Genomic DNA, 18908 nt, shown 5'->3' with positions numbered 1-18908 from the left:
TATGATATATTTTTCTCTCTTTGTTGAAGTTAACGCTCTTTTAAAATAGAAGTTCTTCACATTTGTATATATATTTTTTTCAGTGATCAATAATGCGATCGGTTAAATGTTTTAATTAGTACTAAAAAAAGATATTAATATTTAAAAACAACAGCAGAATTTTATATGCAAATTTAATCATTTTTTCCAAATAATTTTATAGAGTTGTATACAAATATATATATATATATATATATATATATATATATATATATATATATATATATCATTTACACACAAATTCAACTCTCATTCTATGACATTATTATCGGTTATATCGACAATCAAAAAACAATCATCATTGCATTAAAAGCATTCGTCAATATATTTTCAAACTTTTTAAAAGTGCATTTATATCTATTTGTTACATAAAAACAGAGTATCTAACTCAAAAAAATCCTAGAACTTCTCAACTCAATAAGGAAAAATCATTAGCAATTTTTTTTACAATTTTTATATCACCTGTTGGAAAGTTGAAATCGATTTTAACTTCCCGTAGGGCAAGTTATAGTAATTTCTCTTTATTTTTATATGTGCATAATTTAAATAAATTTTTTGTCTAGAATATTATTAGCGTTGTTAGAAAATTAGTCCAAAAAATTTTAGGGCAAGCTTCAAATAACTGTTGTGGAAAAAATCATTACTAAGATAATTTATTTAATGTATCCATAAAATTTATACACTGTGTAAACGTTTTCTAAACCAATATTTTTATGATATTATTTGAACAAGATGAAGCGCTAATTTAATCGATTATTATCGTTAAATAAATTTCCACAAGTAACTTACAAATTTTATTGTTTTTTGCTACTATTAGTTAATGAACTTGTTACCGTTATGTATCTATTAATGTCCTATTTATTAGGAAAACGGTGCTGCATTTAGTGCCGGTGGTCTGGAAGTTGGCCAGTTGATACTAGAGGTGGACGGCAGATCAGTGGAAGGAATGCCTCATCAAGATGTTGCTCGTTTGATTGCAGAATGTTTTGCTCGACGAGATACACCTGATATAAATTTCGTAGTTGTGGAAGCAAAGAAATCCAATTTGGAACCTAAACCCACAGCATTAATATTTTTGGAAGCATAACATTTGCTCTGCCTGCCCGCTTCGGAGCCCGATCCAGACGCCCCCGAACCAGGGGTTGATCTCACCGACAAAGCAACGCTCGAAAACGACCAAAAGTAATTTAATAATGGGATTTTTATATAAGAGAATGGTGATGGTAGATTTTAAAACTAATGAAAATCTAAAAGTATGCCACACATCACAATATTTTCATATCTATAACTTAATTATGAAACAATTACATTTCTTAACAATGATGAAAATGTTGTACTAATGTGTGGCACGGTTAAAATACGAATTGATCGCATGAAATAAATTATTTTATAAAATTAATAATTTGAATGCTTCAAATTATTAAAAAATTTAGTTTTTAAATTATTTATTATTAAAATTAATTGCATTAAATAACACCTAAAAATTTAATTACATTTAATATCAAGTAATTATTATAAGTTTTATGGGTTTACGATTCAAGAAATTGGCATCATATCGACGTATATTTACTAATTAATTTACTCAAATTCTATTTTACATTAAAAATAATTTTTGATGACTTATTTTTATTTATGAATTATCCTTTAATATTAATGGTATTTTGCTATAATATTATTTTTAGTACTAAATGCTTGAATAATGAATTCAAATCATTTCTAAATGCCTTATGTTCTCATATAATACTAATAAATTTAGTATATATCAAAATTGTAAATGAGCTTAAAAATCATTTCATATTAGTATAATGCGCAAGTAACTAAATATTTGAAATCGTTATTTTCAAGCGATCAGATTATCATCAGAAATTAAAGCAATGATTATCATCTCAAAAATAGAGTCATGATTACATCACCTCATTCCATTAGGACCAGTTTGGTATAATTTTGTTATTCTATTATAATTTATCATATTACTTATACTATTTTAGTATCATATTAGTATTTTCGATCAAAATTTGTGTCATAAGTAAACTTAAATGGTTTCAGGCAAGGATGCGTCCATTAATCATGTAATAGACTTTTTAAGGATTTTTGGACCTCTTTTTCTCTTGATGATACGTGGTAATATTTAAAATTACTCCCCCTCCCTCACCAAACATTAGGTGTATTTTTAGTTACGAGTAAAAATTTTAATTTTTTTGAATTTTTTTTGAAAATGTCTGGATTTTTTTAAAAATCTCAGGTAAAAAATAAATACACGTGATATTTCACTGTACCCCTCCCTCTCCACGGAATATTTTGTGATTTTTCGTCAACTCCCCTTTTTCTTAAAATCCTCAAGTGATTAATGGACGCCCCTTAATCTACGTTTTAGAGAGAAATGATCAATATTTTTTGCAGTTCATCAATAGGATAAATTTACGAACAGAAAATATTAATGAACCAAACCATTCAGTATTTACAATATTTAAAAATTTATAATATTTTTTTTAAATGGTTGCTTTTTTATTTGAATCATTCAGTAAAATAAAATCAAGTTTTGAGATTTTGATATTCATTATGGATAAAATAATATATTTTTATGTAATTGAATTTCTCACAATTAATTGAAGAAACCAAACTATAATAAATATATCATTCTATAATATCAATTTTACCATGAAAGTTATCTGATGACACAATGCCAAATTTAAAAACATAGATTTTAACTCTTTTTGAAGGCAATTTTTCGTTATTTACTTCATCGTTGGTTATGATATTATTTTTTAAATCAACGAATTGCTACTATTAGATTATATGTTAAGAAAGTTGATTATTTTATTATAAATAGAATAATGATTTTATTACAAACTGGAGACGTAGCTTTGAATCATTATCGAAACAAAAATATTATATCGGGAGGGCAGGCGATATACAATCAGAACAAAATATCTGAAAATCTCACATCTGTATGTATATGCATAAAATTCATCTATGAAAACGTACATTATTTTTGTAAATATATTAATCCGAAGCTAAGGCAGCTTTTTGATCAATATTAAATTGAACCAAGGCAAATTTTAAAAGCTTTAATTTACATATGCACCGCAAATAAAATTTTGAATTCTATATATAAAGCAAATCATAATATTCACAGTATATAAAATATATCTTCGCATAAGCACAATAACTATTAATATTAAACAATTTTTTGAACCGGGCTGTTTATGGATAGAATATATGGATGTGGATAAAGAGTGTTAAATATTATTTTAAATAAACAAGTCAACACCAGTTACCAAACAAAAAAGCGAATTATTTAATCAACTGATTCAGATTAAATTATTACATGTTCCACATAGAGTTGGGCGAAGCTCTTCAAATAAATATTATATATTAATTAATTAAAAACATCTATGTATATAATAGCTTATCTAAAATGTTAAATTGATGAAAAAGCGGTCTTAGCTATTCTATTGCATAAATTGTTTGTATCATAAACAGCCGACGATCACTAGTCAATGGAACCACTTTTCTCTAGTAAAATAAATAAAATTAATTAATATTATATTTATCTTTATTATTTTTTTAGAACGTAAGCTCTTTTTATAATGTAGGAGATTATAAAAAAATATGTGTGATGATTTAAGTTGGTAATTAGCTAGCTTTCTATAAAACCCAGTAAACCACAAACGTTCAATTAAGTTGAAATAACGTAGCACCTAAGTCGTTGATGGTGATGGTTACGTTATTAAAACGTAAATTTTACGTATAGATGTAACCTTTAATCAGCCTCAACGTAGATACTTCGAACTGTCGAAGAACTTTTGTAGATGGATTTGTTTGTTTGAACCAATAGGGAGAGACAGTATTTGGTCTTGTGATTTATAATATTTGATAATCTAGCAAGCCAAAACAAATCACACTCATAAATCGACCAATCTAAAACAAATCACACTTAAAAATCAAGCATGCTATGTAGCCAGCCCAGAAAACAAAGAAGTCGATGATATGCAAGCGCCACAAAAATAGCGCACGTTCTGATATCAAAATTTTGATTGCTAGAAATAAATGGAAATCAAAACGACGTCATTTTGTCTATTTGATAACCAACCTGGCAGCCAGCCGACCAAAAAGCAGCAAAACAAGCGTCGTGTGAACAGGCCTTTAAATAATATGTGCTTGCATTATATAAGATTTTTTTTTCAAATTATTAGGGCAATTTATTTAGAGGTATTAATTATTTCTTTATAATCGTAATGATTCTAGTCCATTTACATGATCGTCGGCTAATGATAAGTTAAAACATTTACCCACACACACCAGTATGTGCCAAAGAAATTAATACTTTAAGTGGACGAAAAACTATCGACCTATGGTACCTTTTAATAAAAAAACTTATAAATATGTGTAAATTAAAGTGATGTGCAGATATAATGTAATCAAACTGAATATTTAAGTAATCTATATAAATATTAATATAATGTTAAGTACACTATGAAGCTGATCTGAAACAAAACTGCGTTTTCACTTATGAATATCGTATTTCTACGATTTAATTTAACAATGAAAACGTTGTTAAGTATAAGATCGGCAAAAATTGTTATATTGTTTGTTATTGATCGTTATTGAAAGAAAATCCATTTCTTGGATTTTCTTTGTACGTATTATATATACATGCTTACATATTATGGCATTTGTAATATTGTGTCGCTTGAAATATTTTGATAGTGATGTTATTTAAAAATATTTTTTTTAACTTCTATTTTTTTCAAAATTACTGGTATTGTATTTGAGAATTGATAGTATTTGTCCTAATGCCATTTCTATATATAGAAAGACATATTTTTTATTTCATGTAGTTTAAATTTTGTATCTTGTTTTTTTTTAATACCGTACTGCAAAAAAACTTTACCAAAAAATCTCTGATATGCTCTCAAAATTAGTCATATGATATATTACTGAAGGTTTAAATATGAATATCCAATATTAGCAAATAATTTGTGTTCAAAATGCAACAAAACTAATCAAAATATGTTCTAATTTAAATTTTATCGTTTGGACTACTATGAAAATATACGATTTGCAGTGTTGTTTTCAAAATAGACTTCGAGCTTAATTTTAAAATTAAAGTTGATTTCTTATTGTGAACATTTCACAGAAATCAAATAATAGTAATCTCTATAAAGCTTCTTTTGATTATGTTTTAATGTTCGAAAGCAAATAATTATGAAGAATAGTATTGATAAATATTCAATATATACTTTAATTTTACTTAGAATTGAGTTATTGAAAATATTGAATTATGAGGCATTTTTTTACATCAAATAAGATCACTGTCAAATTATGTATTAAAATAATTAATGTAAATAAATTATACAATTGTATTATTATTTGTTGAAATACTTCAATCAAAAGCATTGATATGATATTTAAAAACAAAAACATGCTGTTGTGGATACTACAAAACAAATAATATATGAAAGTTAAAATTTAATAATAACTCGTATTTTCATTATTTGTTCTTGAACAAAATTCTCTTTTAAAAAGATATAGAAGTGTAGTCGTTGTCGTTTTCATAAAATATAACTCTTTTCAATTCATTTTCGATATATAGGCTATATACAAATTGTGTTAAAAATATTTTATATTATATAAAATATCATGTTTTGACTCCTTCCAAAATATTAAACAACATTTTTACCTAAGTTCTTCGGTTTCCATTAATTCATTGGATGCAATTTTGAATTTGGCATTGAATTCATATACTGTTTATATACTATTCGACATTTCAAGAACTTGAAATTTCGAAAAGTATATAAGCAGTATGGCATTAAATTTAGAAAGTAAAATCAGAAAGTTTACGAAAAATTAATTTCTCAAAAACGGCTACACCGATTAGTTTTGTTAAACTAATCGTAGCATGTTGATGATAGTGCTACGATTGTCCTAGCCGTTACTTTAGAATTAAATGATAATATCAAAATTTTTTGTCTACGTTGTCAACCAAAATACCTGAATCAATTTTATAAATTCAGAAATTGTTCTGAAAATATTAATTAGCAATCATGCTGATTAGTTTGAAGTAAGAATTACTAATTTATTATTGACAAAAAAATTATGATTTTCTTGAAACTTTATCGTAATAGAGTTGGTGGCATCCTAAAATATCAGAAGTCTACAAGAAGTGGTTTATCTAGCTTTAATTTATAAAAGTTTGGAATAAAAGTAATTTTCTTTTAATTTATTAATATTTTACAAATTTGTTTCATCGATATAAAATCAATTGGAAATTCGAGTAATTAGTTTGAAGTGAAAATGAAAGTCGATTTAAGCTTCATTTATATATCAAGTAAGGTCAATAATTAATCGAAAAACTATAAATTTCTAAAATAAACTAATAAAAACAGTCGATCTTAAATTTGAGACGTCTACTAGCATATACTCTTCTTTTATCTATGTATAGTAGGGAGTTAGTTCGCTGTCCGTCCGCCATGAGCGCTCAAACCGTATCAGATGACAGTTTAATGGACTCGCCCTTTATGTCTATGTACATCTATATTATAGACTCTGTGTTTTTTTATGTAGTGACGAAATCGATACAAGTTTAGTTGATTTACCTGGAATCTGGCTTATTGACGTTAGTATAACCTCGTTTCTAATTCATACTGAATTTCTCAATTTATCAGTATAATTAAAGATATTGTTCATCTGCTTTCCAGGTGTACGTCTTCAGATCTGTAAGTAAAAATATTTTACAAGCCGTCCGAGTTCATTGTGTTCATTCGAGCTGTGTTAGCATTGCACTTCAATTCCTCAAGTTTCATACATAATTCAAAATGGCTCGTACTAAGCAAACTGCTCGTAAGTCAACCGGAGGAAAAGCTCCACGAAAACAATTAGCCACAAAGGCTGCGCGTAAAAGTGCTCCATCCACTGGAGGCGTCAAGAAACCCCATCGTTATCGTCCAGGTACTGTCGCCCTTCGTGAAATCCGTCGTTATCAGAAATCTACTGAATTGTTGATCCGTAAATTACCTTTCCAACGGTTGGTGAGAGAAATTGCCCAGGATTTCAAGACAGATTTGCGTTTTCAATCAGCTGCTATTGGCGCTCTGCAGGAAGCCAGTGAAGCTTACCTCGTAGGCTTGTTTGAAGACACCAATTTGTGTGCCATTCATGCTAAGAGGGTAACTATTATGCCTAAGGATATCCAGTTGGCTCGGCGAATCCGTGGTGAACGTGCTTAAAATTTTATTTGCATAATAACCACATATTTCATATACATAACATTTAAACTTGTATCTTACTATATATTATTGTTAGGAATTCATGGCATTTATGTGTAATCATTCACCTTTTAAAACATCTTTACACTGTAGGACGTGGTCTGAATGTTGTCATTTGAATAAGAAATATTAGACTTAATTATATTTTTAATTTTATATCCATACTTAGTAATTTTGAGAACCGACTATGTATTACATTTTTTTATAGTTGTGTTATCAATAATCATTTCAAAATTAGAAAAGTTACATTTAAACTAGTATATTAAAAAACTTATTGTATTCATTTACTTTATTGTACTAATCATTGAACAAAATAAATTTTATCGTGTATATTATTTTTTTAACAACTTATATATTACATTTTATTGAAGTTAATACAAAAATAACTGAGTTTTCACAAATAGTATTAAACAGCTTAATTAAATACTTATTATACACCACGTTTGTTGAAAATTTTGCATTCAATACAGACTAAAAATTTAATTTATTTGAGATAATTGTATGCAGTCTATTAATTTTGAAATAATTGTTTCAAAGTTGTGTATGATCTATCAAATTTACTTCTATTGAACCTGGGTATATAATCAGATCTGTTATTCATATATATTGCCATTAACCTTTCTTTTACAGCTCTCATTTAAATTTATTTTTCTTGCTTATACAAATATCATAGAGAATATTGACTGTTTAATGAGGGTTTAATAAATAAACATCATTAAAATACCATTTTCAAATGACATTAATAAATATAAGTTTATGTCTCGAGATAAACATGCACAACGTGTGTAATCTTTGAGAAGAGGTATATATGGTTGCTTTATTTTAATTTTTTGACTTTCAAAGTAGATCAGTTATCAGTTAGTAGACTATAGGGGGGTTCTACGCGACGAACACCCCTGGATCGCCCCGGTTGAAAAACTGGGTGCATCACATGGAGGGTCAGTGTACGAGTCCCAGGAGCACCCTCGGGTGCGATGAAGGTGTGGTGAAATGAGGAAAATGGTGTGGGAAGGGAGAGAGAGTTGTCTTGAGTTCAATTTGAGCAAATACACCAAGGAACAAGTGAAATTGCTGAATATTATACATGGGCTGACGAAAAGGTAAGATTATAAAAGATTAATATGGTAGATTTAAGGTGTGTTTGAAAATTTGGTTTTGTGGGCCTGGCATGTTTTTGTTGTTTGTGCCAGGGTGTTGAAACTTCAGTATTTGTTTGTTGATACGTTAATTAAATTAAAAAAAATATAAACTCGGATATTTTTCTAATAAAGTTAGCAAAAAATCAGCTACTTACTACACAAGTAGCGCGAGGCATGTTTGTACTCAAGTTTAACTGACTTTTGGGCCAATTTTGAAAGTTTGTTGAAATTTATAAATTTTGAGTTAGTTGTTATTCTTTAATATATACTGTACATGAAAAATATAAAATTGCATACAGTTTTAACAAAATTACCTAGAAATTAGCAATTTGTATTTGTGAAGCACGTGCACTATTGCTTTCGTCTTCCAGGCTCTAATATGCGTAAAGTACCATTCTTAATATTTTGTCGTGTCTATACAATTAATACTTAAGGTACATAAAATTTACCTGGTTATTCCTTAGTATATGTATTAAATTTAAAAAATACAAACAAGGATTTGTTGCTAGTAAAATCGGAATTTACTATAGTACCGCGCTCACATGCACCTTGCAATATTATTCCTAATTCATACACAAGAATTCATGAAGTATTTACAATTTATTTATAAACAAAATATATTTGTTTATATTATTATAAACAAATTCTATTTTAAGTATTTTAAAATGCATAATATACAAATTTTGTCCTGAAAGTGAATGTGAAAGTAATTTATATAATATGATAATCAAAATTCACTAATTTATACATTTCTTGGTTTTTGTTTAGATTTTTTGTTTGAAGTTCTACTTAAATATATGTATATACAACACTCAGATTTTTAACACACACTTTATTCAATAATTACAGATGTTTTGAGACTATGGTATGCCTCATATTCATTGTAATTTCAAAAACAGTTACTTATATACTACACATTTTTTAATATTTTATTTAATTACATTTAATTTTTGATATACAAAAAAACACCAACTAATCTTTGCAATGCTTGACTCAGTAATGAAAAACGTCTGTAATTATCAAAGTGTTGTTTTGTTCATATTTAACATTTAATATTCGTTCCACTCTTATCACAAAATTATATATATATATATATATATATATATTTGATTTATATAATATATATATATATATATATATTTATATTAATACATATTTATTTTTTTCCAGTCTCCCAAAACAGTTTACTTCTTAAGTAAAATATCACCAGACATCAGCTCGGTCATCAACAGTACATGGCCATATCCAATTTATTCATCGGAACCAAATTTAAGAGCAGTTGCATGTTTCACCAAAGTAAATCATAATATATATAACAATTAATTAATAATTAATATTGAATAATATTAATATGAACTATAAATATTAACTATTTGTTAGATAAATAAGGATTTACTACGACCACTCACATATAGAAAAAAAAACTCTGATCATTGTAAGCGATTTCCAGTTTTATGTCACAGCGATCGATACTCAGAGTTTGACTGGAACTGTGATGTATCATTTTACATATAAGTGATAATAATAATAAATTTATATATATATATATATATTTATTTCTTTTGAAGGTAATGATCATGATTATTTATACACTGGAAAATTGTGCATAACGTCCAATATTTTAAACAGTTCATACATCAAAGATTTAGGGGAGAAAGAACAGATTGATACTTTAATTTGTGACAGTTCTATTATTGATGTTCCTGTTGATTTTAATGTGCAAAATGCTGCTGATAAGATTGAAAGTATCATCAGGTACAAAATAAAATTTAGTGAAAATTAATTAGAATTGTGGTCTTGAATCTTATTAGCTACTAAAATTTGGTATAATTTTTAACTGCTTTTAACTGCGAAATTGTGTCTGTCCACATTTTATCAAACAACTTGAAAATTTTGTTCTAGACACTTTAATTTATTTATATTAGTAAACAATAGATAAAATTTACTAAATTTTAGTAAAAACTTTTATATACACTTGAAAATAAATAGATATTTTTATCACATTTAAAAAAAAACAATTACAACTATACAGTGTGTTATAATATATCATTATAATAACATAAGGCATTTCGTTATTTTAAAACATGAAGGGATATTCTTAAATACATTGATAAAATAAATTAATGAGAATTGATTTAAATATTTATTTGAATTTATTATAATTTTTTTATTTATTTATGAAAAACTTGTTTGATATAAATATATACTATTGATATTAAACACTAAAATTTGATATACTTGGATATACTTTGATATACTGATGATTACTTGTAACAATTTAAGTAGTTTCAAATTGTATAAAAAAGTACCTCAAAATGCTATTTGATACATAAATAAAAAATATCTTCGTAATTTAATACTAATGTTAGTAACAAATTATTTAAAAGTCTCAACTGTATAAAAAAAACGAATAATTGACTGACTGATTGATTTAATATGATAAATTAATTAAGAAATGCTTAAATATTGAATTATTCATTTTATCCATACATTCTTTTCAATATTTACAATTTTGTATTTTACAAGTATTTATTCTTATATATTGTATAAGAAATAGTCAAAGATGAAATAAATATCCAAATATATTGAAAATATAAACTGAAATGTTTCTAACAAATTTGTAATTAAAATTTTGATTTTAGGAATTATTCAAACATGAAAATAGTTATTAGCATGGATACTTTTGGAATGGAAGATTTGCTATTTGAAATAGCCTGTCGAGGATACTCTGTATACACTGGGTGTTCCAGAAATGCTTTTTTGAGAATCCAAAATGCTGATTCATATTTTACAACTTCTAGAGATGCTGTTTTAAGAGTTGTCAATAAAGCATTTTGTGTGAACATCGATGATTGTTACAGGTAATAGAAATATGAATAATATTATATATATATATATATATATATATATATATATATATATGTATGTATGTATGTATGTATTAGGGTGGTCCTTAATATGGACAATTTCGAATTTCTTTTCTCCCAAGGGGTCAAATGCTTCTAAATTAATTTTAACAAAATCTTTCGTCATGTTTTTGTTCCAAAAGTTGAAAATCGTTATATGCAATTATGTAGAGAGTTTTATAAGCTTTTTAATGATATAAAGCAAAATTTATGTGCTGTAACAAGTTTTTCCACATTTTAAACAGATGTCACAAAATGTATAAAGCATTTGAGTTATACGAGTTCAAAGTTTGACGACTTTTTCCGTCATGTTTTTGTTCCAAAAGTTGAAAATCGTTATATGCAGTTATGTAGAGAATTTTATAAGCTTTTCATACATGTAAAATAAAATGTATGCGCTTGAACAAGTTTTTGCACAATTTAAATAAATGTCGAAAAATGTGCTTGCAAATCAATTCTTGTCGATTAAGCTGAACCACCATTCTGGAATTATATAATAAATTAATACACAAAAGTACTCTTCATTTAGTAATTGTGATACTTACGTTTATATGTTCAATATCTTTTTCGGAAAATTTCTCTCGTGGACCTCCTAAAATGAATATTTTTGCTCTTGTTAAATTTCTCTCGTTCATTTCGTCCTTGTTACTGAGGAAATAAATTTCATACATTAATTCGCGAGTATATTAACAAATTTGTAGAATGCTGTTCTGCGACCAATAACAATGCTCGAAAATTGGCTAATTAATTTCGTTTGTTTTCGTTTCCTTTCGTTTCCTTTCGCCCTTTTCGCGTAGGTTATAAATAGGAGTGCGCAAAGGAATACGTGGCAGTCGTCGGCCGCGGCCGGCGCCAGCGTCACCTAGGGTGGCGCTGAAAGCCCCCGGGGCGCCAGACCGGCAGCTCCCTTTGGAGCTGGAGTGGTCAGGAACCCCGGGGCATCCGCCGGAGACTCCCGGCCGCGGAGACTCCGAGCCACGGAGAATCCGAGGCACGAAGACTTCGTGCCACGGAGACTTCGTGCCTCGGAGACTCCGAGGCACGGAATCTTCTTGGCTCGGAGTCTCCGTGCCACGGAATCTCCGTGGTACGGAGTCCCCGTGGCACGAAGTCTCCGTGCCACGGAGACTTCGGGTCACGGAGATTCCGTGCCACGGAGACTCCGTGCCTCGGGGACTCCGTGTCACGGAGACTTCGGGCCACGGGGACTCCGTGCCACGGGGACTTCGTGCCTCGGGGACTCCGTGCCACGGAGACTTCGGGTCACGGGGACTTCGTGCCCGTGAATCTCCGTGGTACGGAGTCCCTGTGGCACGGAGACTTCGTGCGTCGGGGACTCCGTGCCACGGAGTCTCCGTGGCACGGAGAATAAAATCTAATTTCGACACCATAAAAATACAATTTGAATCGACTTCGCCGCAGTCCCGCAGTTTCCGTGGCCCGGGGTCTCCATGGCACGGTGTCTCCGAGGCTCGAAGTCCCCGTGTCTCGGAGTCTCCGAGGCACGGAGTTTCCGTGACCCGAAGTCTCCGTGACACGGAGTCCCCGAGACACGGAATCTCCGTGACCCGAAGTCTCCGTGGCACGGAGTCCCCGAGGCACGAAGTCTCCGTGGCACGGAATCTCCGTGACCCGAAGTCTCCGTGGCACGGAGTCCCCGAGGCACGAAGTCTCCGTGGCACGGAGACTCCGAGCCAAGAAGATTCCGTGCCTCGGAGTCTCCGAGGCACGAAGTCTCCGTGGCACGAAGTCTCCGTGGCACGAAGTCTTCGTGCCTCGGATTCTCCGTGGCTCGGAGTCTCCGTGGCTCGGAGTCTCCGTGGCTCGGAGTCTCCGCAGCCGGGAGTCTCCGGCGGATGCCCCGGGGTTCCTGACCACTCCAGCTCCAAAGGGAGCTGCCGGTCTGGCGCCCCGGGGGCTTTCAGCGCCACCCTAGGTGACGCTGGCGCCGGCCGCGGCCGACGACTGCCACGAATTCCTTCGCGCACTCCTATTTATAACCTACGCGAAAGGGGCGAAAGGAAACGAAAAAAAACGAACGAACAATATTAACTAATAACATACGTCATTTTCGAGCATTGTGATTGGTCGCAGAACAACATTCTATAAATTTGTTAATATACTCGCGAATTAATGTATAAAATTTATCTCCTCAGTAACAAGGACGAAATATACGAGAGAAGTTTATCAGCAGCAAAAATATGTATTTTACGAGGTCCCCGAGAGAAATTTTCCGAAAAAGAAATTGAACACATAAAAGTAAATATTACAATCACTAAATAAATACTTTTGTGTATTAATTTATTATCCAATTCCAGAATTATATCAACAATGGTGGTTCAGCTTAATCGATAAAAATTGATTTGCGAGCATATTTTTCGACATTTATTTAAATTGTGCAAAAACTTGTTCAAGCACATACATTTTATTTTACATGTATGAAAAGCTTATAAAATTCTCTACATAACTGCATATAACGATTTTCAACTTTTGGAACAAAAACATGACGGAAAAAGTCGTCAAAAGTTTAATAAAATTGCAAACATTAATGAAAATGGTTATACATTTTCTCACATTTGTTTGAATTGCGCAAAAACTTGTCAAAACACATAAATTTTATATTATATAGATAAAAAGCTTATAAAATTCTCTATATAAGTGCATATAACGATTTTCAACTTTTGGAATGAAAATATTACGAAAAAAATCATCAAACTTTGAATTCGTATAACTCAGCAAACAAATGTTTTATACATTTTGTGGCATCTGTTTAAAATGTGCAAAAACTTATTAAAACACATTAATTGTGTTTTATATGAATGAAACGTTTATAAAATTCTCTACATAACTGTATATAACGATTTTCAACTTTTGGAACAAAAACATGACGAAAAAAGTCGTCAAACTTTAATAAAATGGCAATCATAAATGAAAATGGTTATACATTTTCTCACATTTGTTTGAATTGCGCAAAAACTTGTTACAGCACATAAACTTTGTTTTATAAAGATAAAAAGCTCATACAATTCTCTACACAACTGCATTTACCAATTTTCAACTTTTAGAACAAATACATATATGGGTCACCCTAATATATATATATATATATATATATATATATATATATATATATATAAACAATGTGATTTTATTTGTTTCAGGCGTTATATGAATAAAAACATAATAACAATAATACCATCAGCAATGTATTCTGTTAAAGAAATGTTGGACTTGAGAAAAGTTGGTGTACACATTGTTAACTATGAAGATCGGTCAACTGCACAAGCTTTGTAACATTTGATCAAATTGGTTAAACCGATTCGTCTAAAAAGTTCTACCAAAGGTGAAAGTTTTAAATTGAAAACTTATGGACGGTTATGTAGAAGACCAAAAGTATTCCCAAGACTGTCTGAGACTTCAATACATTGTAATGATGATCAGAAGGAGTTACAAAGTGATGTTTTGTTAAATGAAATTGCTGAAGAGAAAACTCAATTGCTGAACCAGTTAAGCAAGAAGATGTCAAAGTACCAGGCGTCCTGGTAAAAATCAGCAGCTCGAGCGATCTTAATTTAGATTCCCTTACATCATACTTCAACCACCAACAACCTGGTCCAAACGATCCCTACATATCACTATCAAATGATATTCTTTTAAAAAGTAAACCTGAAGAAGTTCTTTCTAATCGTCAAAAGATGGTAAAAGCCAACAACAAAAAGGCTGCAGATAGTTTAGCAGCTTTAGCAATTGCAGCTTTGGAGCCTTTTCAAAAAATGCATTTGTTTACGAAGCATAAATTGCAATTCATGGATGATAATTTTATTGATCCTGTAGAGATGAGTAAAAATTTATACAGGTTTCATATACAGCACCATTTGGATTGTATAAAAAAATTGAAGGAAGAGATGGGTAAAATTGGCGGTAAGAGGACAAGAACTGGGTAGTAGATATATGTTTATTTATTTATTTATTTATTGAGATTGTAAAAAAGTGTTTGAAAGATTTTTATTATATTGTAGTATACAGTGCAAATATTTTATATATGTATAAATTTTATATATTTTATATGTGCAGTAATATAAAAATATTGATGAAAGTAATAAAGAATAATTACAACATTATTAATGATGCTGAAGGGTTTTTAAATTAAATTAAATTTATTTATAATATATATATATATATATATATATAGATGTATATTTTTAAAAATAGAATACACACAAATATTGAAAATTATTTATTGGTTTTATTATTATTATAACAACTATGTTACCAGTCTATAAATATATATTTTATAACCTATGTTTAATTTTTGGGTAAGAATTATTAAAATAAATTATTCAGTCTGTGCTGAGACTTGCTTGGACAAGTTTCTTTATAATAATAATAAATTTACAAATCACAAATTTAAATAGATTTAAAGTTAAAGTGTGCTTTGTGTGAAAATATGTTTTAAGTAAGTGCCCAATAATGTTTTATATATTAAAAGTGGTTTAGGCTTATTCATAAATATTTTGACAAACTGTTGGCATAATTCTAATTAAATATATTTTTTGCTTACATTGTAATATTTATTCAAGTCCAAAACACTTTTTAATACATGAATTAATCACTTTAAACATTAAATTTAAATTATATTGTTTTGAGGTTAGAATTGTTAAACATCAAACTTGACAGTTGTTTTTAGATTAAAAATGTCTGTTGTGACAGGTTTATTTTTAAATGTGTTTCAAAATAGTTAATTAATTAAATAAATGTTTAATAATCAAGTAGAATAGTTCCAATTTTATGCGTTTTTTCTTACTTTATTATTATTATTCAAAATCAGAAATATTTCAAAAGAGTGAAGTAATTTTTGTTATTGTTCAAACAAAAGGTGTGTTATTTATACAAAGAAATTAGTTTTTAGATGATGTTCTTTGAAAAATATATTAGTATATTTTCTTTTGTGTTAATAATAGTTATTATAAGTGCAGTTGTTATTAATAATTCAATATTTACATCATAAATGGGTCGAAAAATATTTATATGCTCTTTGTAAGTAATGGTTTTCTTTTAAATCCTAAGTGCCATTACTAATTAATAATTGATAAAATTAAAATTATTTGTATTATATATTGAATTAATTTTAATATAACGAGTTTGATGTATTCTAGTAGTTTGTCTGCTTTAGGACCAACATTTTTCAATAAAATCGCCATTTTAAGAACAAAAATATTCTTGAATTTTTACAAAAACCACTTTCTTCCCATAATATTTATGAAAGACACGTAAAAAGTATATTGATAGAATAATTGTCATAATTATTATAATTATAGAATGATAGATGGCTTTTTCGTTTGTAACTTTTAAATAGTGTATCTAATGTCAATGAAATATTTAAGAAATTTACACAAAATTAAATTACCTATATTTTTTATAAAGCAACTCTGTATACTTTAAAATGTTATTCAAAAGAAGAATAATGATTTTAGCTAACAGTACAATTATGTTTTATAATATTTATAAATCATCAACCATATTGAATCCATGGACAGATTTTTTCTAACACATTTTACTCAATTTGAATAACTTTTTTACATTTTTCCAAAGAATTTCGAAATTTTGTTTTAGAAAATTTACTAAAATTTCGTATAAATTATTATATGCACTTGTATATCAAAATTTTGAATAATTTGTAGTTGAAGCGCAGATTTGAGTTTGATAGCAATATGTGGATTCGGGACATTTTTTTACATTTCTTCAAATAAGTTAGAAATTTTGTATCGAATATTTTTGTTTATTTATTTTAATGGAAAATAGATAAAATTTACTAACAAATAGTATAAATTGTTATATATACTTGGATATCAACATTTTGAATAATTTGTAGTTGAAATGCGAATTTTCGTTTCCGTTGAGATTTGAGTCGATTGAATAATTGGCTATAGGTGGATTTTGGACGTTTTTTTACATTTTGTTAAATAACTTTAAAATTGTGCCCTGAATATTTTTATTTGTATAAATCAGTATAAACTAGATAAAATTGACTAACAAATAGTATAAATTGTTTTATATACTTGCATATCAAAATTTTGAATAATTTTCAGTTGAAACTCAAATTTAAACATAATATATAGATTTGGGACTTTTTCTACTTTTCTTCAAATAGCTCTTAATTTTCTTTTCGGACAATTTAATTTATTTACATTAGTAAAAACTATATAAAATTTACTAGAGCTTAGTACAAACTAGTATATATACTTGGATACTAAAATTTCGTATCATTTTTAACTATAACACGAATTTGTGTCTGTGTACATTTTATCAAACAACTTGAAAATTTTGTTCTAGGCATTTTAATTTATTTATATAAGTAAAAAATAGATAAAATTTAGATTTATAAATCATAAACCATATTAAAAGCAAAGACTGCTATTCATGCTTTTGTTGAAACTACATTGATGATATCAAATTATTCGATTATAATAAATGATTTATTTGAAGTTGAACCCATGAATACTATCTATGGATTGTTTTAAGAGCTTTTTTTTAACTTTGGAAATGATACGAGTATTAGTTTTCGATTAACATAAATGATATGTACCAATTATTCAAATGTTTTTATTTTTTTCACCGAGTTTTTGTGGTTTTACTTTCAAATAAATATTCAAAGCTTACTTATTGTTACTAGTCTGGTATTAAGTAACAAATAATCTTATTTTAAAGTATATCCTTAGAATGAATATTTATTCTTATTACAGGTACTTATGCACTTATGGAACAGAACCATAAATCTGGGTCTCCCCTATACTAAAGGAAATTTATGATCAAAACTTATTGACAAAGTTTTTGGATGATTTTTATTAGGCCAAGGAACGAAATTATCCTGTTTGATGAGCTTTCAGGGCGTGTACCACTAAAAAAACAACAAACTTTGGTTGCAACATCGGAATTTTAGCAAAAAAATAGATTTGTTTTCGCTATTTTGGAAATTTTTTACTGATTCCAAAAGATTTCGGACGCTGATTTCAGAAATGCTATCTATTTTTGGGATAAACCCACACACCCCGCGAAAAATCGAAATCTTTGGTTGCAAAATCGATTTTTTTTTAAAAAATCGGCTTTTTTTTCGCGATTTTCAAAATGTTTTGATTGGTTTTGATTGATTTTGGGACGCTGATTTCGAAAATATTATCCGTTTTTGGATAAATCCACATACACCCCCCGAAAATCGAAATCTTTGGTTGCAAAATCAAAATTTTACTAATGAAATTAAATTTTTTTTTCGCGATTTTCAAAATGTTTGACCGATTCTGATAGTTTTCGAGGCGCTGATTCCGAATATGAAATCAGTTTTTGGAAAAAAATTCTTCTGCCCTTGGTACCAAATTGAAGTTTGAAAAATTGCCAACTTTGAAGCTGATTTTAACTATGAAACGATGATAAATTTGTATTTTTTTTGGTTTGGTATAAAGATTGTACTTTAGTCTACACAAAGCATTAATTAAAATTATTAATTTCATTCATTAAGTGCCTTAAAATTGCATTTGAAAGTCACGATTTTGGCCAATTTG

General features: G+C 28.7%; 2 protein-coding genes across 2 annotated transcripts; both read left to right on the top strand.

Moving 5' to 3' along the window:
• The first annotated feature begins 6553 nt into the window (after nt 1-6553).
• On the top strand, nt 6554-7487 carry LOC113372787 (histone H3.3). Its single transcript, XM_026613128.1, has 2 exons — nt 6554-6658; nt 6741-7487. The coding sequence occupies exon 2, from the start codon at nt 6858-6860 to the stop codon at nt 7266-7268; it is 411 nt and encodes a 136-aa protein (XP_026468913.1). The 5' UTR covers nt 6554-6658; nt 6741-6857; the 3' UTR covers nt 7269-7487.
• Nucleotides 7488-8306: 819 nt separating this feature from the next.
• On the top strand, nt 8307-14678 carry LOC113373730. The gene is made up of 4 exons (XM_026614006.1): nt 8307-8407; nt 10076-10201; nt 11089-11307; nt 14514-14678. Exons 1-4 carry the CDS (start codon nt 8307-8309, stop codon nt 14644-14646), a joined length of 579 nt encoding a protein of 192 aa, XP_026469791.1. The 3' UTR covers nt 14647-14678.
• The last annotated feature ends 4230 nt before the right edge of the window (nt 14679-18908 follow it).

This window comes from Ctenocephalides felis, unplaced genomic scaffold (genome assembly GCF_003426905.1).
Source record: "Ctenocephalides felis isolate EL2017-DRISC unplaced genomic scaffold, ASM342690v1 CF-g0.4_SCAFFOLD_01604, whole genome shotgun sequence".
Taxonomy (NCBI): domain Eukaryota; kingdom Metazoa; phylum Arthropoda; class Insecta; order Siphonaptera; family Pulicidae; genus Ctenocephalides; species Ctenocephalides felis.
Note: the sequence above shows the minus strand (reverse complement) of the source record. Positions and strands in the feature narration are given on the sequence as shown.

Excerpts from the sequence above, each read along its gene's own strand:
- LOC113373730 (XM_026614006.1), top strand. The coding sequence starts at position 8,307 with ATGGTGTGGGAAGGGAGAGAGAGTTGTCTTGAGTTCAATTTGAGCAAA. Across the intron at positions 10,202-11,088 it reads AAGATTGAAAGTATCATCAG|GAATTATTCAAACATGAAAA; the intron begins GTACAAAATAAA and ends TTTTGATTTTAG. Across the intron at positions 11,308-14,513 it reads AACATCGATGATTGTTACAG|GCGTTATATGAATAAAAACA; the intron begins GTAATAGAAATA and ends TATTTGTTTCAG.
- LOC113372787 (XM_026613128.1), top strand. The coding sequence starts at position 6,858 with ATGGCTCGTACTAAGCAAACTGCTCGTAAGTCAACCGGAGGAAAAGCT.